General features: G+C 42.3%; 2 protein-coding genes across 8 annotated transcripts in view; both read right to left on the reverse strand.

The window, feature by feature from the left end:
- The window catches only part of mid1 (midline 1), a 27,840-nt gene extending 19,584 nt beyond the window's left edge, over positions 1 to 8,256 (reverse strand). Inside the window, exon 1 of one of the 5 annotated variants that reach the window (XM_077001942.1) lies at positions 8,232 to 8,256. The gene's annotated coding sequence lies outside the window, so the exon portion shown is untranslated. Of the gene's footprint in view, positions 1 to 704; positions 730 to 1,812; positions 1,936 to 4,324; positions 4,348 to 5,202; positions 5,250 to 8,231 lie in introns of those variants that run through there. The other 4 variants (XM_077001943.1, XM_077001944.1, XM_077001941.1 and 1 more) reach the window with 4 other exon arrangements.
- A 5,482-nt stretch (positions 8,257 to 13,738) lies between these two features.
- The window catches only part of LOC143512065 (rho GTPase-activating protein 6-like), a 30,034-nt gene continuing 17,612 nt past the window's right edge, over positions 13,739 to 26,160 (reverse strand). For all 3 annotated transcript variants that reach the window (XM_077001947.1, XM_077001948.1, XM_077001949.1), the window contains exons 2-12: positions 24,910 to 25,069; positions 22,836 to 22,904; positions 21,689 to 21,951; positions 21,334 to 21,529; positions 21,127 to 21,182; positions 20,878 to 21,028; positions 20,127 to 20,275; positions 19,407 to 19,586; positions 18,814 to 18,911; positions 16,931 to 17,178; positions 13,739 to 16,402 (exon numbers count right to left, since the gene is read on the reverse strand). In XM_077001947.1, coding sequence (XP_076858062.1) covers positions 15,864 to 16,402; positions 16,931 to 17,178; positions 18,814 to 18,911; positions 19,407 to 19,586; positions 20,127 to 20,275; positions 20,878 to 21,028; positions 21,127 to 21,182; positions 21,334 to 21,529; positions 21,689 to 21,951; positions 22,836 to 22,904; positions 24,910 to 25,069 — 2,109 coding nt within the window. In that variant the 3' untranslated portion in view covers positions 13,739 to 15,863. The remainder of the gene's footprint in view (positions 16,403 to 16,930; positions 17,179 to 18,813; positions 18,912 to 19,406; positions 19,587 to 20,126; positions 20,276 to 20,877; positions 21,029 to 21,126; positions 21,183 to 21,333; positions 21,530 to 21,688; positions 21,952 to 22,835; positions 22,905 to 24,909; positions 25,070 to 26,160) is intronic.

Here is a 26,160-nt window from a genome sequence, read left to right on the forward strand (position 1 = left end):
CAAAATGTCATATGAAGATTAAAATGCAAATAATTGGAAATGACACCTATGTGAGTTTGATTGTTTCCCCATAATGTTATCGTTTTGGCGGAGTCTCCATGTTCAGTGTTCAGCGGTGACCAGTAAACTCTGGCATGCGTCTCAGCTCTTGTTCATTTCATAAACAATGATTTGTTGTCAGGATCATTGGATGTATTATTTTTTGTAGTTTTTTGTAGGTATCAGCATTGATTCCTGTATTTCAATTCATCAGTAGCTAGGATGCATTGTGAGAAGATGATAAAGAACTTTAGTGAGTCACAAATATATATGTAAATATATGTAATGTAAATGTCATTTTGACTTTGGCGACTGTTTTGCTCAGTAGCATACCTGCTGTACATACACACCTCTGGTTACATTTCGAGAAGGAGACCCAGAGTAAACCTTCATATACTGCTCAGAACAGTCCCATTCAAGAACAAACACCTGCAGACTCTTTAAGAGATCAAACCACACCACTGTCCATCAGCCCTACAGCCTATCAACCAGAAGGTGTGCAGTTATGACCAGTACAGAGTTAAAGCATCTGCTGATACACACACACACACACACACACACGTTCCTGCACAGTGAATGAAGCTACTAAGTGTGTCACTGTGTGGAGGATGCATTGTGAGGCTCAACTCTCTGCTAGGGTAATAAAGCCATAAATCTGACCATACCTGCAGCACGCTGGATCCCACTGGCTTCAATTAGAGCAGACTCATCCTGGTCCAGCTCTGACTACACCATCCTGTCTACACAGCTGTTTACACCACCCTGTCTACACGCTTGTGGGTCTGTCAGCAGGTTTTTTATTTATCTCAGTTTCAGTTCTGCCTCTCAATTCATGTTCTGGCCTTGGCCTCATTCTACAGCCAATAGCGGAGAAGCAGGGTGGGTCTCGGCTCTCCTGTCAGCCAATAGCGGAGAAGCAGGGTGGGTCTCGGCTCTCCTGTCAGCCAGAGCAGAGCAGAGGCGGGGCATGTAATAGGTGTATCTGAGAAGGTGTGTTGTAGCTTTTACTAAATGCCCTGAGAACAGACTACTCAGATCCAAACCCAGGCTGTTCACTGCCATCAGAACCAAACCTATATATCAGTCCAATATCAGTGTAATATCAGTCTAACATCAGTAAAGAGCCGGAGTGGCTAATCAGGAGATTCGGGAGGATTCCCGATGGGCTGGCTCATGTCAATCTCTTTGGGCCGATTGGGAGGGAAAATTTATTTTGGGCCGGATTTGGGCATGAAACTCCCAGGCTGAAAAAGTGGCCCACTCCGGCCCTGCATCAGTATAATATCAGTCTAATAACAGTCCAATTCTGGTGATTCTGTCTGAATATAGGAGATGACATATAGAGTTGACAACAGTCTTATACTATTACTGTCTGAACACAATTACACAAACAAAACCATTTATAATTAGAGTCGACAACAGCTCCAAACAATGGAGCAATTCATTTACGTTCAATGTCACAATCTAACTGCAAAACCAACTTTCCATCTGTAGATAGATACACACAATATATGTTGCACCCTTGAAGAGATTTGACGTTTTGCAACTTTATTTTGCCAGTTTGTTGGAGTTACAGAGTTGTTACTGTCTCTAATAATAACGCAGTCAGTAGTAACCTTTCACATCTAGAGTTACATCAGCACTAAACCCAACCGTGACGCAAATGCATCCTTAGATTCTTATTAATGTTATTAACATAATGGAATATATATTAACATAATTAACATATATTATTTACATTTGCACTAGGATTAGGCTGAGATTAGATCTTACCAGACTGTTTTCTGCAGCTGAATGGGAGCCATGCTCAAAGGACAAAATAATCGAAAACATGAACACACACACACACACACACACACACACACACACACACACACACACACACACACACACACACACACACACACACACTCAAACACTCAAACACTCACACACACAAATAAATCTCTCTCTCTCTCTCTCTCTCACACACACACACAAATAATCTCTCTCTCTCTCTCTCTCTCTCTCTCTCACACACACACACACACACACACAAATAAACTCTCTCTCTCTCTCTCTCTCTCTCTCTCACACACACACACACACACACACACACACACACACACACACACACACACACACACACACACACACACACACACACACTAACATACTCAAACAAACTCTCAGACGCAATCATCCACATAATAAAACAGATTCAGAATGACATGGCCTCTTCTTTGTAGCTTCAGTGTAATTCTCATGTTCTGCTAATCCTTCAGTCCTGGCCTGATGCCGTCCTCACGACTCAGGAGGCTGCTTCTCCTCTCTTCTTTTCTCTACTTCCGGCTTTGTGTTCACTGGCTGGAATCATCATCTTGGTCCCAGGAAGGCCTCCTAACCCTAACCCTTCTGAATGAAAGAGTCCCTCTTCTATCCCAGTCACTCCAAATCGTATATATGCTGACTGTTATGTATACATGTATATATGTATCTCTCTGTAAGATCCCCAGTCTTATTGTTGGTGGCAGGCTGGAAGAATTTGCCTGCATGAGTGACTGATAGTTTGGTCATTTGCATGGAAATCATGAGAGAAAACAAAGAAGTGGGATCTGGTAAATGAAAACGATTTAAATGGTCAGACTCCCTTTTCTTTTCTCTAAAGTTAAATGCTTGATGTGGAACACAGTTTGCTGCTTAGTTTGCTTCCTTTCTATGGGCTGTCAAACATTTCTTTGCAGTTTGTGGGCCTAGCTTCCACATACAGAAGTGGGAATTCAAAATGACTCCCCAGTCATGACTCCCCAGTGTCAGGCACAGCCTCTGGCATCGGTGTGTGTCACTGAAGACTGGCACAGGAATGCTGGGCTTTGAGGGAACGTCATGTCATTGATGTTGTTGCCATGGCACTGAGAGGGCACACTATGGTGCATCTTGGCACTGCTGTCCGACAGAATGCTAAGCCTTTCTATTGCTCTCTCTCTCTCTCTCTCTCTCTCTCTCTCTCTCTCTCTCTCTCTCTCTCTCTCACACACACACACACACACACACACACACATGCGCATGCACATACAAACACATGTACACATACACACACACACACACACAGCACTGCCTCAAACATCCCATAACATAACCCTAACCCTCTGAAACACCGTCCTGCTAACCTTGATGCAATATACTCCTAACCCATTATAACCCTAACCCTCTGAAATACAGTCCTGCTAACCTTAACCCAGTATAACCCTAACCCAGTATAACTCTGTCTCTAACCCTCTGAAACATGTTCTGACTGGACCCAGTATAGCCCCAACCCAGTATAACCCTAACCCTCTGAAACATGGTCCTTCTAACCTTAACCCAGTAAAACCTCAACCCAGTATATCCTTAACCTAGTATAACCCTAACCCAGTATAACCTTAACCCAGTATAACCCTAACCCAGTCCCTACCAATTCATGCCCCGTAGGTAAACACAGCTGACAAATTCATTTTGAACATCAACTGAACAGAAGTACCAGGTTATTTCTAAGAAACTAATTTTGAACATAGTGGCATAAAATGATTGAGTGCTCTGCAATTTGAACACTACATGAATATTAACCTCACAACTACTTTCACAACTATAGCCAAAGTTTTAAACATTCACATCTGAGTTGAAGACATCAGGGTGGGATGTGTCTGCCACACAAAGCTGCCCGGACCCTTTAGAGGCACAAAGGGAAATGCTCACACTGCTGGAACCAAAAATCAAAAAGAGTCGTTTGGAAAAGTCATTGTGCATAATCCTATTTCCTGTAATAAACGTCAGTGTAAAATCTGCCGTCATTTCTGTGCTGAAACGTAAGATGTCCACTGATCTAAGGATTTCAGACGTGCTGCAATGTTTTATATGTCTGTCATCACTTCACTTCCATCATCATAATCACCATCATTGTCCTTATATCATCCTATGTCTCATGTCAGTGCATTAATCCATCTATTTCATTTGTGAGTTTATAATGAGCTCCAGTGTTTTCCACTTCTGTTAGACTGCAGTTAGATTCTAAATATTCCTCAGGACACATCGTTCTTGTTTTTGTCTCCTGAGCTGTTGACACACATTTCTGCTCCAGGATGCTAAAGTAAGCCTGCTCTCTCCTCTCAGCTGGGAACACATCCCCCCCGCTGTGTCCTGCGTCCCGACTGCATCCTGACTGTGGGACGTCCTGCCAGGTATGAAACATTCATGAATTTTTTCATGAATTCATGAATTGAATTTAAGGTTAGGATTAAGCTAATCCAGAGAGAGCCACAGTACTTACGGATACACAAGCTGAAACCCGAAGCTGGATGGACCCTCTGTCACTTTCCGTATCACTCTTTGATTTACAGCTGCTGTCTCAACAACAGGCTGTATAACACTGACGATAGTGATAAATGCACTAAATATTCCAATGAACATTTACCCAGTTTACCCCTTTCACAGTAATTACTACCTCATTGGGATTATATTATATTATATTATATTATATTATATTATATTATATTATATTATATTAATACATCACATCGCAATGTCAAATACAAAACACATAACAAATACACAACAAATTAAAATGTGAATAATAAAGGAGTTGATCTGAACTGAAGTGAAAAGTGCCCTCTTAAACAAAAGAACTCAGACAGAACTTCTCTCACCTTAAAGAACCCAGACAGACAATCTCTCACCAGACAGGACACCTCTCTCCTTAAAGAACCCAGATAGAATGTCTCTCACCTTAAAGAACCCAGACAGAACATCTCTCACCTTAAAGAACTCAGACAGAACATCTCTCACCAGACAGGACACCTCTCACCTTAAAGAACCCAGATAGAATGTATCTTACCTTAAATAACTCAGACAGGACACCTCTCACCTTAAAGAACTCAGACAGAACATCTCTCACCTTAAAGAACCCAGACAGAACATCTCTCACCTTAAAGAACTCAGACAGAACATCTCTCACCTTAAAGAACTCAGACAGAACTAGTCCACCCTGCACAGACACCAGACTAATACTAAAACAAGATGAAGCAACACAAGAGAAATGCTGCAGCTCACAGACCCATATTTCAGCCCATAAACATGATGTCAAATACTGAGACACGGTTGAATTTAAGGTTAGGATTAAGCTAATCCAGAGAGAGCCACAGTACTTACGGATACACAAGCTGAAACCCGAAGCTGGATGGACCCTCTGTTGTCTTATATTCTATGGTCAAGAGGAGGATGGAAGTGACAGATGGAGGAGAACTAAAGAAACACTACCACCCAGCTTCTGTGGCCCCGCCTCCAACTATCAAGTCCTGCCCCCAACCACACAGTCCCGCCCCTGTGTCCAGAGCCGGAGCATTCGTCAGCTCGTCGACTGACACCCAACCAGGCAGCACCATTCAGTGCAAGTGATTCGATTAAGCATGAGGACACACCTCCTGTAAATAAGGTAAGTGGCCCGGTTGGCTCTTTGTAATGAGGGCAGAGCAGTCCTAGGCTCTCCTAGACAGATGGTTCGACCAGGAGGGCTGCAGGACGTCTAAAAGATCCGCTGAAGGACCTTTACTACAGCTGAGATCAGGACAGCACAGAATAATGGGACTAATGGGTCTTAGCAGACCAGAGCGAGTTCGAAAGTGCGAAATAGCAGCATAGATAGATAGATCAGAATTCAACATCCCCTTGAGCCAGACTATTGGAATATTTTGCCCCATTGACAGTTGTTCAGCTGTGAAGGTACTGACCCCACACCTGACTCTAACTTCCTTATTCCAAAAAAATATGCAGAAAGATAGAAAGATACAACATACCTCCCAACACGCGCACACACACACACACACACACACACACACACACACACACACACACACACACACACACACAATGGTGACTCTGAGTGACTTCATCAGTCTAATCACTGAAAGGCATTTTGTTTACAGACAAGGAGAAAAGCCATGAACACGACCATGAACAAAAACACGAACATGAACACGAACATGAACATGACCAAGAACACGAATATGACCATGAACACGACCATGACCACAAACAGGAATAAAAACATAACCACGACCGTTAACAGGAACACAAACAGGACCATGAACATGACCACAAACATGACCACAACCATGAACACGAACATGAACATGACCACGGACACAACCACAAAAATGACCATGAACACAAACACGAACATGAACATGACCAAGAACATGAATATGACCAAGAACATGAATATGACCAAGAACATGACCTCAAACATGACCACGACCATGAACAAGAACATGAACATGATGACCACGGACACAAACACAAACATGCCCCAGAACATGACCACGAACATGAACATGAACACGACCATGAACACAAACATGAAAACAAACAGGAGCATGAACACAACCACAAGGAACACGTTACAGACCTTCACACTGACACTCGAGCCACGAAGGGAAAAAGAATCAGGAAAATAGGACAGTCATGTTTGATTTGCATCTCTGGCTCTTCATATTTTTCTTAAAAATTTTTTTTTAATGAATCATGTAATTTGTTCTTCTCCTGGTCTGTAGGGTTTCAGGTCCTGCTCCAGGATAAACTGTTTAATGTGTAGCAGCCTTATTTTATGTGAGTGTAATAAAACACCCATGTATCCAATAATGTGAAAAGATGCGGCAAGTTTGTATCAAAATGTAAGACTGTGTCATTGACACTGCTGCCAAGATCTCTCTGTATGCTATATCAGGGTTTATATGGGGCACTTACACAAGGACATGCCACATTGTGATTCTGAAATAAAATTGTATTTTAAGCCACATAAATATGAAAAGGACAAAAAGAGAGCATTGTAGAATCAGTATACTTTTATACTGAAATTTTAATCTAATTATCAAAAAAAGTGTATTCTTTCATTCCTGTCAATTCAGCTGCATTTGGTGAGACTATTTTGATAAATAGGCTCTTTCTGTTGCTAGGTGCTTTCTGTTTCTAGGTAGTTACATGTAATAATGTAATGATAATAATAATAATAATAATAATAATAATAATAATAATAATAATAATTATTATTATTATTATTATTATTATTATTATTATTATTATTTGACTATTGTATGATAGTGTGATCCTGACATACTCATGAGTAAATAATAATAATATTGCCACCTATTATTATTATTATTTATTATTATTATATTGCTACTATTAATACTACTACTACTACTACTACTACTACTACTACTAATTATTATTATTATTATTATTATTATTATTATTATTATTATTATTATTATTATTAGTAGTAGCAGTAGTAGTAGTAGTAGTAGTAGTAGTAGTAGTATAGTAGTAGTAGTGGTAGTAGTAGTAGTAGTATAGTAGTAGTAGTAGTAGTAGTAGTATTAATAGTAGCAATATAATTATAATAATAAATAATAATAGGTGGCAATATTATTATTATTTACTCATGAGTATGTCAGGATCACACTATTATTCAATAGTCAAACTAGTCAAACTAATCAACCTAGAGAAATCAATCAAATAGTCAAATTAATCAATATTTTATAAAAAAAAAAAACTACAATAATCAAATATTCTGTGCTGCTCCTCTGGTTACCTATGATACTTCTATGATTTATTAAAACTACTTTATGGACTTGTTTCTAAATGTTCAGCATCACAAAGACAACCCTAATTTAAACTGATGTATTTACAACTCTTGACCAAAGGCCTTCACTGGGGCTTCAGGTAATTAATCATTACTATTTCATAACATAATTTACTTTAAAGCACACCACATCACAGTTAGTTTGTGTGATCCCACCCAGATCTAACCCTAACCCACCCAGACCTAACCCTAACCCTAGAGCACAAACTATGATTCCACTGAAGTGCCTCCTTATAGACACTACTTGCCTGCAACTGCCCAAAAAGATTTCACTAAACCTTAACCTTAGATTTCTGTGAACCCTAGATTTCACTAAATCTTTCAATAAATATTTAGATTTTTTCATATTTCATTGATGCATCACAATATACAATATACTGTACATCACATTATATACATCACATTATATACAGTACTTTCACATTATCACATAATTTGATGACAATCAAGCAAGAATTGAAACAAGATGTTGTCTGAAAACTGCAGCAGTCCTATATGAAGGAGAATCAGACTGACTAGAAGGTCAGTGCTGTCTTACCTGTGCAGCCATGCTGTGAGATGTGAAGGCGTCTTAGTCGTGCAGAACCAGACAGCAGCACTTACCTGGAAAAGCTGAGTCTTCACACGCAGCTGGAGGGGCGTGTTCATCCTGCATACCTGTCACACACTCACACACTTACACTCACACACTCACACACACACAGCTGGAGGGGCATGTTCATCGTGCATGCCTGTCACACACTCACACACACAGCTGGAGGGGCGTGTTCGTCACGCATACCTGTCGGGTTTACACAAGACAGAGAAAGTGAGAAACAGCAGTTGGTGGTTCAGGTACTTTCCCCCTGTACATGGGTTAGGGTGGGCGACGCTTTGTTTTGGGTTGCCTGTAGCTTTTGACAAAGATAATAGCAACATATAACCCTGACCCTAACCCTAACCCTAACCCTGACCTGATCCCTGATCTTAACCCTAATCCTAACCCAGACCCTGACCTTAACACAAAAACTCATTGCGGACAAACTCATTGCTTCCCAGCTTGTGTGTATGCATGCAGGTAAACCCCTGCTGAACACCCTGCTCCAGCCAATCAGGATGCTTCCTCCAGTTAATCTCCTGTTTGTCTCCCTGTCGTCAGAGCAACGGGGGTTGTGCAACAGCTGGATTCAGTAGTATCAGAGTGAAGCATGGCCATGGCATCGATGACTTCTGTGGTGAACTGGTAGAGTTCCTGGTGAACAACCACAGCTCCTCATGGCACTGTCATCTCAAAAGGTGGCAGAAATGCTGGCAGTGATGTAATCAGTGTAACACAGTGTAGAGGAACATCTGAACGTCAAGGTTCAGCCTGAAAGTAGTTGTTTTAGGTTCACACAGTGTGGATTACAGATCCAGGATCTGAGACCTGAGATCCAGGACCTCCATCTCCACAGATCATGAACGGTATGCAGCAGAATGATCAGCAGACAGTTGGATGTACATGTCTGAGTGTTTGCCTTAGCAGCTGGAATTTCCCTCTGTGGCTCCACGTGTAATAAAACCGAACGCCTGCTTATTAGCGGGGCTCCGTCTCAGCCAGCGTAATTATCATGTACTTGTGTCTGCAGCTAAAAGGAGGGAAGTTATAGTATGTGGTACTTTATAGTTTTTCATCTTTGAAAAAGACTTGAACATTAAAGGAGGGCAAAATATTTTCCAAGTAGCCATTTTACAGGCATCAAAGGGACAAAAAATGCCCCATCATCTCTGTCCTGTGTCGGGTGAATTTGCTTAGCATGCACTTCCCAGAAAAGGCACAGTCAGAAGGAACATCGTCAGTGTCAGGTACTGCCAGCAGCGATGGGAAGCTTGTTTTTGTGCAGTCAGAAACTTTGGGGTTTTTTTTTTATATATAATTCATTGTGACACTTTTAACAGAAACACAAATTTATGCATAAATCTATGCATACCTGTGCATCATTTAGTTTTAAATAAACCCACAGTTCACATGTATACCTCAAACGTACAGTTTTGTCATGTTTTGTTGTCCTGTTTTTGTCATGTACTGTTTGTTTTTTGTCTGTTTCTTAGCCACATTAGCAAAAAGAAATTGTGTGGCTGGAAGTCAAATGCTAAAACACACAGAAACAGAAAACATGTGCCAGTCGTCTCACAAGCAAAACATCTGGAGCTGGAGTGTGGGCAGCGCTGAAGAAGCAGCCGGCGCTGGCGTAAAACTCCTTTGGGTTGTCATTCATGTTTTAGGTTCATTTCCTGTGTTGAGAGAGGACACACTACCATGGCAAAGGGGAAGACACATGCTCATGTGATTAACAGAAACCAGTCAAAATTGGAAAGATAAGTTCGAGGAGACGTCCAATCTGTGCTTAAAAAATCTCAAAGGCCAAAAAGGTCTGAACATCAGGGCCTTGTATCAACTGAAAGGAAACGAGAGGGAAAAGTCCCAGGCCTTGTTCCCCTCTGCCCTTTGTAACACACACATAAGACAAGTAGAGCTGCAAGTAGGGGTGACCTGCAATAGTCGCTGATTCGACTATAGTCCACTATACCCCCTAGTCGACTATGAACGTCATAGTAGAATGTACCATTCTAACTGCATGGGGGTGACCAAGGATGCTGCTAAGCATTAGTTGTTACATGAAATGTCTTTGTTTTCATTATATATAGCTTTTTGTCAAATAAAATCATCCTAATTTCTGTTAATAAATATTTTTAAATGATGTGTGCGCATTAACAATGGGCATCTTCCTTACTGCATATGCAAAATACGATAAGGGTATCGCAACTGGCCCACCTTTACAGGTACTGAGTCCTGCACCATCTGTGGACCAGTGGCATCGCTCTTCCTGTCTCCTTCCCTCAAGGCACCATCAGGTCTCTGCGACTGGAAAAGGAGTTTGGTGACTTCAGCAGGTTGTCAAATGGGCAACCCCCTTCACTGGTGTTTCGTTGATTCCTATGGTCCCTCAGAACTTCGGCTCTGCCACCGCACCTCCCGTTGGATCCAAATCCAGCGTGATGCCTCCTCTGCCCGCCTGATGGTATTGGCTAGCAGCCGCTTCTTGGCCAGCCCTTCGATTCCCAACAGTCCAAGGGCTCTCCAAAGTGACTGCCCTGCAAAGCCTCTGCATCCCACCTCCACCAGGAGGTTCCAGGTCTTCCATCCATTTACCTGGCTCTCGAGGATGAGGGCTTGATATTTCCTCAGCTTTCGCTCGTGTGCCTCCTCCATCCTCTCCTCCCAGGAAACAGTCAGCTCGATAAGCACCACCTGTTTGGTACCTTTAGACCACAGGACAATATCTGGTCTCCGGCTAGTGTGGGCTATCTTCTCTGGGAATTTGAGCTGCTTCTTCAGATCTGCCCGCATCTCCCAGTCATTTGTCGTGGCCAGGACCCCCTTGCTCCTCCCTCTTGCTGCTCCACTTTCTCCTGCCCTGATGAAATTTATAAAAGGAGGCCATAAAATGTTATAAAACATTAATAAATCACACCCTGCAATTGCACAATCCAAATGAGCGGAGCTGAACATGCTACAGGATAGTCAGCATCTGCCGAGATTATAATGGCTACTAAAAAAACTTCAAAAGTGTGGGAGTATTTTGAAAAAGATATAAAAAAGATAAATCAAACAAAGTAAAGTGCAAGTTATGTCATCAACTTCTTTCATTTCGCACAACAACAACCAACATGGCGTCCCATTTAAAACGTGTAAGGCGGAAAAAAAAAACAGTTCAGCCGTTTGTCGTTTCGGTCGTGTCGTCTCGTCTCGTCGCGGGGCGTCTCGGCAAGTAGGCCTATAAACATTTTTTGTTGTTGTTTGCTTTTTAAACCCCGTTACTTGAACCTTTCCTTATAATTTTTTGCTGTTGTGTGGCAATTTTTAAAAATATTTTCAGGCATGCATATTTTATTTAAAATATTTTTGACATTTTGCACAGTGCCTGTATGACAAAGTTTGACTTTTGTTCTCTAACGTTTCATTTAAAAATAAATAAGTAAATATATAAAAGCTGAATAAAGCGAACCTACCATGTTTATTCATTTATCTGAGGTTTAGGTTTTTACTTTGAAGTGGAAAAAAGTCCTGAATGAGAACGGGATCCCGTTTAAGGTGCTCAGATAAAAAAAAAAAACCTGAAAAAAATTTTCAGGGAAAATCTGACAAATCAGATTCGACTATGAAAATCCTTAGTTGAAGACCTCTAGCTGCAAGTGTGTGTGTGTGTGTGCTTGTGTAACAACTTGTGGAGGCAGGCTTGATGCAAGTGCAGGAGATTTTAGATTTAAAATCACACATTTTCACACACAAATCACACACAAATCACAACCACACATATGACAACAATAAGAAAACAAAAAACAAAGGACAAACCAGACTAAAGAACCTAACCAACTACTAAATACACAACTACAGACAATTCACTAAACAACTACCAGAACATATCAAATATAGAGACATCAACAAACCAACACAACATAGGCAAACAGGCATACGTACAGATGAAAAAGCAACAGGACTAAAATAATCAAAGAACAAACCAAGATATAACTACAAAACAGAACAGAACAACAGGTCAGGAACTACACATAGACCCAAACAAAACTAAACTAGACAGACTTAACCTTATACAGACTAACAGACTAGACAGTCTTAACCTTATGCAGACTAACAGACTAGACAGTCTTAACCTTATGCAGAACCAGGAACAAAACATGGGCTACATGCAATGACCAGCAAATTGCATTGTAAAACAGAGGGTTTAAATACACAAGTGAAACTAATACACAGGGTGGGGACACAGTACAGGGCCGTGAAGGTAGATGCAAAAGGAAATTTCAAAATAAAAGCTCAAAGAAGAAACCAGGAAACAAACCAAACCAAAACAAGAGGGTTGCCGAGGGGACTGTGACAGTGTGTATGTATGTATGTGTGTGTGTGTGTGTGTGTGTGTGTGTGTGTGTGTGTGTATATATATGCTCTTGTTTTGAATTGACAGACATGTGAATTGACAGTATGATGTGATGAGTGAGTGGCCGCCCTATCCTCATTTACAGAGAGTCTGAGTAACTGCAGACGAGTCAGCACCTATTTGATATTGGACAAGCCCGGATACACCTGCCGATTTGAGGAGTTTCAGCACAGTCCTGAGAGTGGTGCAGTCCTGCAGGTCTGGGAGGAGAGTAGCATGGGACATCATCAATGTATTCTTCAGCATGAAACCCTTACCAATCCCACAGAGACAGGCAGGACTTTACCATTATCATGCAGACTGTAGCTTTCAGGACAATTTCAGGACAGCTGAACCATACAACCACCATACATTGTACTGAGCATCCAAAGCAACCAATTGATATTCACTGCAACTTTTTAAATATCTCCCTCTTGTGGCCAAACTGCAAACAAAACACCACCATACAAATGTGCAGGTCTTTGGTAGAAAACATTAAGTTTACAGCAACCTGAATACCCTGAGTGATACAATAGTGCCTCACCAGTGGCCCATTTAGTGTACTTTTACTCTGATGAAACAGATGATCATCCAGAGGAACCCAGGGGCAGACCTGTGCAATTATCTTCCTTCCTATAATGACAAAAGATCGATTAGACAAATGAACAAAAGAAACAACAAAGAAGAGAAACAATAGAGCAAGTCTGTACTGGTAGTCTGCACCCTTGACTACAGGAAGAGGGAATAAATAGACCGGAATGAAAGATGGAACAGGTAAGATGGCTGACATCAAGAGTCTGGAACCTGCACCCTGTACACAGGACCTGAAACCTACACCCTGTACACAGGGACTGGAACCTACACCCTGTACACAGGGTCAGGAACCTGCATCCTGTACACTGTATTCCATTCTCATGGCACTCACCTTTCAAGGGAGTGTGTATAATACAGAATGATCAGTTACATCTATAAGAAGGATAGACTAGCATTTTTAAAGTACATTTTAGGATGGCTAGGTTGGTGTGTTATGATATGGGGTTTAATTACAGATTTAACAGTAAATGTTGAACTTGTGAACTCAAGCAGACACCTGGAGGTTCCATGGTTTTATTAGTCAAATTCTGTGGAAAATGTTTACATTATATTTACATCTACATTAAGGATAGTAGCACACAATCATGATGTTGTTTACATTATATTTACATCTACATTAAGGATAATGGCACACAATCATGATGTTGTTTACATTATATTTACAACTACATTACGGATAGTAACACACAACAATGTTTTTTACAATATATTTACATCTACATTACGCATAGTAGCACACAATCATGATGTTGTTTACATTATATTTACAACTACTTTATGGATAGTAGCACACAATCATGATGTGGATGGTTATCCACAAAATCACAAAAGGAGATCTGAATCATAATATTTTAGACACTAACACACACTTGAAGTGAAATATTAATAAAAAATTATTAAGCTTTAAAAAATAAACATCTAAATATAAGCTCAAATGTTAAAACTAAGCAAACTGTAATTACCAAACATTTAAATGAGGATTAGAAATTATTTATTATTTAACAGTACAACTGAATTTATTCTGAGACTACCAATGTTGAACAAGTCTCATTTGAAGAACACAAGACCTTCTAAAGCATCTTCAAGGACCTCTGTACTTTCTGGATTAAGAACTTAAAGAACCTGTATACGTGCTTGGCTAAGCTGATGTGTACATGAACACGTGCCTGGTGCTGAAAATGGCAGTAAGATATAAGTGCAATACAGATGATATCAAACAATGGCGTCCCGCTGAGGGCCTTTGTGTGCTGTGTGCATGTAGACAGTGACTGGTGGAGTTCATATTAAATACAGGATTTCAGCCATCTTTTATTTTATATCCTGTTTAGGTTTTTAATGGTCTTTTGGCATAAAAAGTCCTAGATACATTGTTGGCTTGTTTGGATGTCCTGATTGGCTAATACACCCAGATCATATTGAAATGGTTTTGCTTTCTTCTTCAATTTAATTATAAGGATGTCGTCAACAAATTCCTGAAAACTAAAACCTCATCATCCATGTTCCTACAGCCTGTGTCCCTAGACTTAAAACCACTGTAAACAGCAACACTTGGGGTTTAAGCAACATGAGCTATGCAGATACAGTACTGTGTAAAAGGCTGGGTCAGGTCCTCTTTAGTAATTTACCTCAGCCAGCAACAAGACCTGCTGACAGTAATGGGTACAATACCATATATCAGCATAATTAATTCCCTAATTTAGCTAATTTACTTTAATTGAATTATACTTTTATTTAGTTAAAAGAAAATTGAGACAGCATGAAGGAGCATCTTACCATATCTGTAGTCACATCTCTACAAACATCTTCCCAGTGTGCATGTGGACTCAATATTTAGGTTTGTGTCTGCAGTCACGTCTGCAGTTTTCTCCATCTCTGTGGAGTCATGATGGGGGCGGAGCTAGGTGTGTGGCTGTCTTATTCAGTTTCTATTGCTGATTTGCATGAGCGATGTCCAAAATACCAATCATGTGTTTACTTTCAGCCTCTTTAATTTGTGTCACCACGAATGAGGGTTTGGGTTAGAGGTTATGGGTTAGGGATCTGACTGGTTGTCACACAAATGAAAGAAGCAAAAAGTAAGTATTGAGGAAATGAAGCTTATCATGTGACAATTTCATCCTCAAACAAGTAGATGACATCAACAGGGACTACCTTAGTAAAGAAATCCCTCTAAACATCAGTAACAGGAAATAAAGATCAGATTAGATAGTCATGGTTAACAGAATTGTTATAATCTTTGATTTATAATAATCTGATGTTATTATGACAAAATCGGATGTACTGACAAACAAAACCACAAACAAAACAGCATTACAAGCAAACAAATGTGAAGAATCCAAATGACCCTGTTAAGCCAAACTCACATTACTCGCATAACTAATATGGCCCTGAGTGAACCCTATTCCCAAACCTAACTCTAAACCTAACCCAACCATAACCTCAAACCAAACACTAACCTTAAACCCATCCATAACCCTAACCTTAAACCAAACCCTAACCCTAACCCTCACAGACTAGCAGAGATCTTGCCTTAACTCTCCAGGCAAAAGTTTTTTTTACTAAGTGTGAAGTGTCTCACACTTAACAGCCTAACCCTAACCCTAACCCTAAACGTAACCTTTACCCTAGACCAGTGTTTCTGGAGTGTCAGGATTGTCTGATGACAGGAGGTGCCATATTTGCCATTTATCTGTTTGCCAGTCCTGACATCCACCCACTGCAGGGTGTGAAGTGTATGTCTGAGGGCAGGTGGGTGTTGGAGGGCCCCCATGGCTGGTGGGAGTGCATCTAGGTCCATGGAAGTTCAGGCCTTCAGTTGGCTGCAGGGTGGAGGATGGTGGTTGGTGAGACATGGCTGATGTCTGCAGGGTGGATGATGGTGGTTTTGGCAGGCCTGTGTATGGAGGAGGCAGCCTGCCATTGTATCTGGCTGAGAACGGGGACATGGGGGAAGCCAGTACCGACTCATCGGACTGGTACCATGCTGATGTAGTCCGACGCTGCCAAGGCGGTGTGGTCGGGCTTTGACACATTTGGTCCAGTGGTCTGTCAGACAGGGGGCTGCTGTGTGCGCGTGTAACAGGGGGGTGGGGTCTAGTCTCTTCAGCTGTAGTCTGTGTTCGCCGGAGAGACTTCTTGTTGCCAAGGTGACTTGGGAAGGCTTCTGAGAAGAATGAGAAGTCAGACTCATTCAGACAGGTTTCTATCAGAGCCTAAACATCACAACAGTATTATAATAGATACATAATGATAAAAATAAAGTTTTATTTTTGAGGAGGCACCATTACCATATGGAATCAAATTTATTTCACAGCATCAGTAATACCACAAAAAGGACAACAGAAATATCAATAGTGAAATACATTGAATACTTATACTGAAACTGAGTAATATTATTACTGAATAATATGAATATTTAAATATTGAAACACATACTAGTTCTGAAATGGATGGAAACTGTTTGGACTAGAGAATGAAACTAGATGACTATATTAAGGAGATGAATATTTAAGGACATGAATAAATTAGGGAGATGACTTTCTATGACAAGTCTGCTTCAAAGGTTAGTTGCCATGTGACCTACACTCCACCCTTTTCATGAGTTGTTTCAGCTGGAAAAAGGAACAGCTTCAGTGTCTGGTAGACAAATGCTTCAAGATCATTTCAGAGCTCTGTCTGTGGCCCAACTCACCAGTGAGAGTGTGTCTGGGTGCTGGAGGAAGGCTGGTCTCAGCACTGACAGGCCTGTTAAGCAAACTCCTCTCTGGGCTCGGGCGGAGACCACTGTACCCTGGTTCTGGAGACAGGAGGCGCTGTGACAGGGTGGGTGAGGCATTGTCGTATGGAGAAGTTTCACCGCTTGAAGCCCTGTTGGAATCGCTGGAGGAACCACACTTGCTCAAACACAACGGTTGCCTCTGGTGTGGCGTGGTGGGACTCCTGCAAAACACATCACCATGAAGATCATTACCATGAAGACCATCACCAAGAAGACCATCACCATGAAGATCATCACCATGAAGACCATCACCATGAAGATCATCACCATGAAGACCATCACCAAGCCAGCATTCTCAGCCAGCCCACTTGCCAACAGGACAAATCAATTTCAGCAACCCAATGGTTGCATCCTCGAGAATCATTAACTTTACAACCAAGTAAAGAAGAGACACTATAAACGAATACTCTGATGTATGTGCCTGTTGTACATAAGGTCATCATTAAAAAAATATATGGACATAACTGATAACTGAATCATAAAGACAATGTGTAGAGAGTATTTGCTGGCATTAGATTAGATTAGATTAGATTAGATTAATGATATAGTGAGTGTGTTAAAGCTGGTATTAATTGTGCAGAGAAGATGCCTCCTCCAGGAGAACATACTCACACATAGAAACCTTACATTACTGGAGTGACCCTTACATTACTGGAGTGACCCTTAGATGACTGGAGTGACCCTTACACACTTTGTTGGTGTTACTTGGACATTATAAGGTTATGGATGGTCTTTAGCATATTTGTAGTTGTGTTTTTGCATTATCAGAGACTACAGTTGCTACATCCTCTAACCTACAGTTGACCAACAAGGACTTTGTATATGGCTTTTGCTTTTATATTTAACATTTTCATTTTCTGCATTTATCAGACACTTTTATCCAGGGTGACTTACGAAAGTGTTTTGTCATCTACTCATAAGGGTAGGCTCCAGCACTATACCGCCAGCAGCCACCAGAGGGAGCTGACGGGCTAATTAAGGCAGATGAGCTACACCTGCTTGATAGGCCTTATAAGCAGGTCACTTTGAGACATTGGTTGCTAAATTGTTAGTCAGTGTTCTGGCTAAAACAAACAAACAAACAAACAAATAAATAAACAAACAAACAAACAGCCAGTATCTTTGATAGAGGTTTTGGGACTTGTTCTCAAGCATCTGATTCTGTTTTTTCTTGAGTCCCTCTTTCTTGTCTTGAGTTGTATCTGTTCCTGTTTACTCACTTTAACAGAAAGTATCTTCTAAAACTAACTGGATAAGTTTGTCCTTGTTTCTGCCTCAGTAGTTGAGGGAACCAGTCTTTCCCCTGGTATCTTTTGCTCTTTTCTTCCCACCCAAAACTTTCTGGGATTTTTCCTTCTCTCCTGTCCTCTATCTTTCCCAGGCTGTTCCCTTTTTGCTCCTTTTTGTTTCCAGCCCGTTTCATCCAGCCTCTCGGTTCCGGGGTCATGGTTCGGGTTTTCCTACAGACCAAAACCCTGTGGTGGCTCACCCGGTTAGCCTCTAGCTAGCCATCATGTTGCACACAAAATGGATCCTAGCTAATACGTTAGAGTTCAAGATGCAGATGACCTAGAAAACTGCTGAAGTTTCAGTTTCCACACAGTAGTATAAAACTACATGGGTTCCATCAGTTGCAGGAAGTAAAATCAATTATTACACATTTCAACCACAGATTTCTCCAGATTTCTGCACTGAAGACTTTGCCCTGCCCTGGGTCAGAACTTATATGCTTTCTCGATTTCCTGCCGTGTCTGCTGGTAGTTCATGTGGTTGTATGAAAGGGTGGAACTGCTCACTCCCGGTGGGACGTCTTTCTTCTGAGTAGATAGTCTACTACATCATAGTCTGTCTCCACCAAACTAACCAGGACCTCGTGCTGCAGTTCGGCTGGGACCTACAGAAAACACAAGACAGAATCATATCCACCACTGTCTGTACATGAAGCAGACATGTCTGTACTGCTACGTGGAGGTTCAGTATCAACATAAGAGTAGAACACTCAGATGGAGCTCAGATTTGGGGAAACTTGGGAGAGTGAAATTCCTCTCAAAAACAACATACGAGTTCTGTGTTTCATTGGACTTATCCACCACTACCTCACTGATACACAATTTACCTAAACAGATTTTGGGTTTTCAAACCAGACTAAAAGACTGAAACAATGTGCTGTCAAGTATTTTACCTTTTATAAGTAGGCACGACAGACTCACAGACAATAAGGCCTACAAAGGACTGCATTACAGGTTAAATGTAGTTTCTTCACTAGAGATTCTGAGATCAAGAGCAGTCTTGAAACATTGCTTATTTTTAAAATAAAAGTCTACGGGTTTACGTTAAAGCAGTGTAAAAGATTCTACTTGTTCATTATCTTCCGTTTCTCCACCCTTACCGTGAAGAGTGCCGTGTGACACGTGATCATGCGCTGGACTACGCTGATGATGGCAGCACTGTCTTCCACCTGGGCAGACGTCTGAACACTGAACTCCTTATCTGAACTCTTTCTTTTGTGTAGTATGTTTGGTCCAAGGATAGTAGCCAGGTTATGAGAAGTCATCTTATTACCTGTAAGCTGAAAGCACATAACACGATACAGGATAAATTATACATGCATATGTGCAAATGCACCTCCGTACACAGATATATTTCTAGTGCACAAACACACATTCCTCTAATACCATGATGCCCAGACATACACAGACAGTCTTTATACGGGATTCTTAAAAACACACATTCTTCTAATACTATGATGCACAGACATACACAGACAGTCTTTATAAGGGATTCTTCACTACAGATTACGTTACAAAGTTTTAACCATAATCTTATTTAACTTTTTTTACCTTTTATTTGCAAGTAAACCAGCAGGTGATTAAATTTCATTGTGACATTTTCTTTAATAACTTAAAACATGCTCATTTCGGCACAGTTTCTGACAACTGTCACTGGAACTTGACAAAGAAGTACATTTTACTCATTTGCAAGGTCACTCTAAAGCAGTTACATTTCAGATGTGGGTTTAAGTCAATAAAACAAACACTTGATCACTCACATCTTCCCACCTCTGTATCTATCCACCCAAACCAGTGTCCATCCACCCAGAGTCTCTCACCTGCCGCCCCTCCCTGTCATGGGAGTCCTCTGCATGAGCAGCTACTTTGGACAGGAAGTGGAGAATGCACTGCAGTGTGTCACTGTTACAGGCAGGAAGTAGGCAGACAAGCAGTTGTAGGACAGTATTCTGTTCTTCAGCATCTAGCACTGAAAACACACATACACACACACCAGCACACATCAAATATACAACGACTGGCATTACATGAGGGATAGGTTCTCTTGAGATCTTTGAAGGGTTGATTCCCATAGCTTTACATTTCTGCCCATTTCTGAATCACACATGATTGGGTGTCACTGTAGCACTGGTAGTGGGGGTAGTAGTAGTAGTGGTGGTGGGGATTGTGGTGGTAGTGGTGGTGGTGGTGGTGATAGTGTGCAGGTGACAACACTAGTAGCAGCATGCCTGAACAGAAGTAGACGTGCCTGAACAGCAGCTCCTCAGAAAAACAACAGAATTTTCAGACTGCTGTAATACCATGTGCTTAAAATTGATTAAAAGTCCTGATTACTACCTAAACAGAATCATTTACATTTAAAATAGAATGGATAAATCACTGGATTCAAGGTAAATGATTTCTGCTGGATTTCTATTGATGATCTACCTGGACACAAGTGTGTAGTGCTAGCTTAAGCTTTAAAAAGAGGAAAGGTTGAGTTCAGTGATGATTCAGTCGGTAGAGATCAGCTCAGGAGGGAAAGCTGATGAGAGTTGTTACAGATCAGCAGTGAGTGCAGGTTTCTCTCACATGTGCAGTTAATGAAGGCAGTGTAGAGTTCTCTGGTCAGCAGGGGGTCAGGCATGTCTCTGAGGAACTCCTTCAGCAGGGCAGCAACATCATGCACACTGTGCTCTGGCCCCAGATCCACCTCCACGCCTTGATCAAACTCTTCACGCAGCTACACCAGCAGACACCAGCAAAAGTGTCATAAATGGTTGATTTCAAAGGAAAACAATTACTTGCTAAAGCAAAAGCAATCAATTTGATCCCTGTTACCTGTCGGACTCTCTTCCTGGAGCTTCCTACCCTGAAAATACCAACAGTCTGCAGGCCTGAATCAGATACAAAGACATTATCACTGACCAAATCCGCCATTGCTTCAAGATTGAACTAAGTCTAGTCAAGTCTAGTGTTGCCGTAAATATACTTCAAATTTACACTGGCGTTTGCTTATTGAGCAACCAGGCATCGTGGTAAATGTACCGTATGTCTCGAGGTGCCGGCAGCACCAGTCCACGACGCGAGGCACCTGTCTGTAGATGGGGTTGAGACTCAGCTTCGTGTCCCTAGCCTTCTTCTTCGTACTCAGTGACTCTGCGGGCAGGGAGAGCTGCAGAGCCTCCAGCAGGCGAGACTGCCCATCATCCAAGTCAGTGATGCAGTCCACCGACACGCCTCCCTGTGTGTGACCACCCACATTTGTCAACAGTCAAGCCATGCTGAATAATCACTTCTAAACTGTGCCCATATCCCCTGACTAAATCCAGATGTTTAATCATATAATTATATCCGGACGATTTTGGCAGCAGTGTCTGCGTGCGGCCATGTGCCACTCTACCCGTCTGCGGGCGTGGGGGCGGGACTCCGGGGTGCCGGGTGTTGCGCTCTCATTGGGTGTCTCGCAGCAGGAGCTGAGGGAGGAGTTACTGCTGGAGAACTCCCGCTGGTTGAGTCTCCGCCGGACCAGGTACAGAGAGGACGCAGCTAGATCCACATGCTCCTTCTGGTCCTCATAGTCTTGGGCCTCCTGACGAAGCTTCAACCAGCGATCATTAGCAATAACCTGCTGTAAAGTCACGGCAAACGCCTGGGGCACATACTCTGAGAGACCAACAGGGGGAGCCAGAGAGAGGGATAAAAAGAGAAGGCAGATACATTATTATATTTCATTACTTCCCTTAAGATACCAAAAAGTATCAACACGCAGGACTCAAACGGCAGCTCTGACTGCTCAGTCCTGCGAATGTAAAGGGAATGTTCTGCTTCTCCAGACTGTATCAGGAGCATTTGAGATGTTTTATAAACATGACATGAGTAGGAGGAGCATGTGGTGCGTGCAGGGCAGGATTGTCATGACTACTGACTAGCACCTCCAGGTAGGTGTTGTAATGCTTCACATTCCTTGGCTGGATGTGCCCAGGAGAGGGTGGAGGCAGAGCGGAGGAACACGTACTACCCTCTCAAAAGCAACTACGTCAAAGCACAGTGGTGAGGAGCTAACAGTACACCTTTAGTCCTGTAGCAGTCAGGCATGGTTGGAGATACATGTGTTGTCCAACATTTAAAGATCAGAGTCAGGCATCCTGGTAAAGAGGACTTGCTATTTCCAAAGCATGAGGCTGCTTAGAAATGGACTGGGGTACGTTTTAGATGTTGATGTGATTCACCTGATCAGATGATTGGTCAGAATTGGTCACCTGATCAGATGATTGGTCAGAATGTGCCCAGGACACTGAGAGAAGATCTGTGTTATTTGTCAGACCACATGTTTGCAAAAATATTAATTACTAGAATTACTGGCTGGGGTTTATCTGGTGTGTGAAAATATATAATCACTGTTATAGATTATTTTTATTTTATTTTATAAGAGCACAGATGCACAATGTAGCCCAACGTAACGTATTGAACACAGACACAGGTGCAGAGATGATAACAACTTATCAGGCACAAATGTGCATGTAACATGTTAAGTGAAAATGCAGTACCTTTATCTCTCTTCTCTTTGCTTAAAGAATCCAGTTTGCTCTTTAGTGACTTCTTTGTTTTGTGGCCATCTGAAAGACAACAAATTAGAGGACATTGCAACCAAAATCAAGATAAGTGGTATTTTCTCCCTTGAACACGTATGCAGGCCCAGTGGCTAACACAGTATGCACAGTAAGGACCACTGAGACACCAGGAGTTTCCTAGAACTCCCTTAATATTGGCACATCAGTCTCACACTTACGGCCAGGTTACTGACAAGCACTTTAAGAATCTGAAGAGCTACAATTCCTTTTGGTTTTGTTATTTAAAACACAGAGTAGATGACTCATATATCACTAACCTATTATCCCTTCCCTCCAGCTCACAATCAGGCAGCTCCGCTATTCAATTACAGCTCTCGGCTGTCCCAGTGCTTGTAGCTGAACCTCAGATGTTACAGTTCTCTTCACAGCTGCTCACACATAGACGGCACCCAGTCATGCTGCAGCTGGGCCAGATCATGTTCCAACACCTGCCGAGACCACCACAGCTGCAGCACACAGCACCAGACTCACTCCTGCACTTCTGGGGGTTAACTGCACCAGACTCACTCCTGCACTTCTGGGGGTTAACTACACCAGACTCACTCCTGCACTTCTGGGGGTTAATTACACCAGACTCACTCCTGCACTTCTGGGGGTTAACTGCACCAGACTCACTCCTGCACTTCTGGGGGTTAACTACACCAGACTCACTCCTGCACTTCTGGGGGTTAATTACACCAGACTCACTCCTGCACTTCTGGGGGTTAACTGCACCAGACTCACTCCTGCACTTCTGGGGGTTAACTGCACCAGACTCACTCCTACACTTCTGGGGGTTAACTGCACCAGACTCACTCCTGCACTTCTGGGGGTTAACTGCACCAGACTCACTCCTGCACTTCTGGGGGTTAACTGCACCAGACTCACTCCTGCACTTCTGGGGGTTAACTGCACCAGACTCACTCCTGCACTTCTGGGGGTTAACTACACCAGACTCACTCCTGCACTTCTGGGGGTTAACTGCACCAGACTCACTCCTACACTTCTGGGGGTTAACTGCACCAGACTCACTCCTACACTTCTGGGGGTTAACTGCACCAGACTCACTCCTGCACTTCTGGGGGTTAACTGCACCAGACTCACTCCTGCACTTCTGGGGGTTAACTGCACCAGACTCACTCCTGCACTTCTGGGGGTTAACTGCACCAGACTCACTCCTGCACTTCTGGGGGTTAACTGCACCAGACTCACTCCTGCACTTCTGGGGGTTAACTGCACCAGACTCACTCCTACACTTCTGGGGGTTAACTGCACCAGACTCACTCCTGCACTTCTGGGGGTTAACTGCACCAGACTCACTCCTGCACTTCTGGGGGTTAACTGCACCAGACTCACTCCTGCACTTCTGGGGGTTAACTGCACCAGACTCACTCCTACACTTCTGGGGGTTAACTGCACCAGACTCACTCCTACACTTCTGGGGGTTAACTGCACCAGACTCACTCCTGCACTTCTGGGGGTTAACTGCACCAGACTCACTCCTACACTTCTGGGGGTTAACTGCACCAGACTCACTCCTGCACTTCTGGGGGTTAACTGCACCAGACTCACTCCTGCACTTCTGGGGGTTAACTACACCAGACCCACTCCTACACTCCTAACTGCTGTGCCAACTGCTCTACTGTTACGGCTGTGTTCTCTTTCATCAAAGGTTTTCCTGAGAACCTCCAGAGACTTCTGAGCGTCTGTAAGATTCATGGTTTTGCAGAACTATGGTGGGTTCTCGCCTCTTTGCAAGCGGTCTGATAAAGAGGGAACGATTGTGAAACAGGAAGTAGCAGGTCATAAGTTCCTGCTGTGTTGTCTGTCCAGACGCTTTACCAGAGATGCTTACCCATTGTCTCTGTAGACAAATGAATAGACCTTGTCACAGCACCAGAGATTCCCTCAGCCTCCCTAACAGGCTGTGAGTGTGTGTGTGTGTGTGTGTGTGTGTGTGTGTGTGTGTGTGTGTGTGTGTGTGTGTGTGTGTGTGTGTGTGTGTGTGTACCTTTAGGGATGGTGATCTGGCAGCCCAGGTCATAGTCCTGAAGCAGTCGTGTGAAGGCCACGTCCTGCAGACGAACCCTCTCTAGCTCAGACAGACTCTGTAGAGCCACGGGCATCAGACGGAAAGAACGACCACATTCACTCCGCCATGTGAAATCACCCTGAGAGAGAGAGAGAGAGAGAGAGAGAGAGAGAGAGAGAGAGAGAGAGTGGAAGAGAAAGAAAGATTAAGGTAATTTAGTCTTGGAGTTTTCTGGGCCTATAGGGTTAGAAATCCTCCATGTCTCCTCCCTGCTGGGACTGCATTAAGTTGGACAGGTTTTGATGAACCATGTACATGAACCAACAGTAAGAACTCTTGAAGGTCAGTCAATAAACAAATAAACTACAATAAAACAATAGTATTAAACATTTTGGAAACTGGAGCTGGAAACATTCTGGAAACTTTGAGTACTTTACAAAAATTTGTAATATCTCTACAAATCTTTCCTAAGTACACTGCATATATATATATATATATATATATATATATATATATATATATATATATATATTAGTGGTGGGACTTTAACGCGTTAATTTCGATTAATTAATTACAGGAAAATTAACGCACTAAAAAAATTAACGCATTTTAACGCATTTAATGGACGAGACACTTTTGCACCGGAATGTTTCTCAGTGCACGAGTTCCAGACATACAGATTATATGGACGCACAATAAGATCATGATGGAGATGACTGAAGAGGCTACGCTGGTGGATGAGAAATTTAAATATAAGAAACTTCCAGAAGGAAGTACAAACACAAAAATAGTGTTATTTACACTTTATGCAGGAAGGAGTTCGCTTATCACAGGAGCACTTCCACCCTTCATTACCACCTCAACGCAAAACATGTTGGGGGAAAAATCGGCTGAAAATGGGCCCAAAATCGCACAGTGTACGCCCAGCTTAATGCGCAGGTCAGTAATGATAACTTAGCTGCTAAATGTATTCCTAATACGATAGGGTGACCAAACGTCCGTAATTCACATCCTGTGAGGAAATGTCCTGGTTTTTAAATTACCTTCATTGGACCATTAAGACTGGATTAAACTTTCGCGAGTGGCCGTAGCGCGCGACTCCGCACGCGTTTATACATGACGCGTCACATTATTTGTGTTGTCCGCTCCCTGTGGTCGAAGATAAAGACTTACAAGAAGCGCTGCACATTGCGTCAACTGATGCAAGTTACGAACTACCGTCCAGGGGTG

Source organism: Brachyhypopomus gauderio, chromosome 4 (genome assembly GCF_052324685.1).
Source record: "Brachyhypopomus gauderio isolate BG-103 chromosome 4, BGAUD_0.2, whole genome shotgun sequence".
NCBI classification, from domain to species: Eukaryota; Metazoa; Chordata; class Actinopteri; order Gymnotiformes; family Hypopomidae; genus Brachyhypopomus; species Brachyhypopomus gauderio.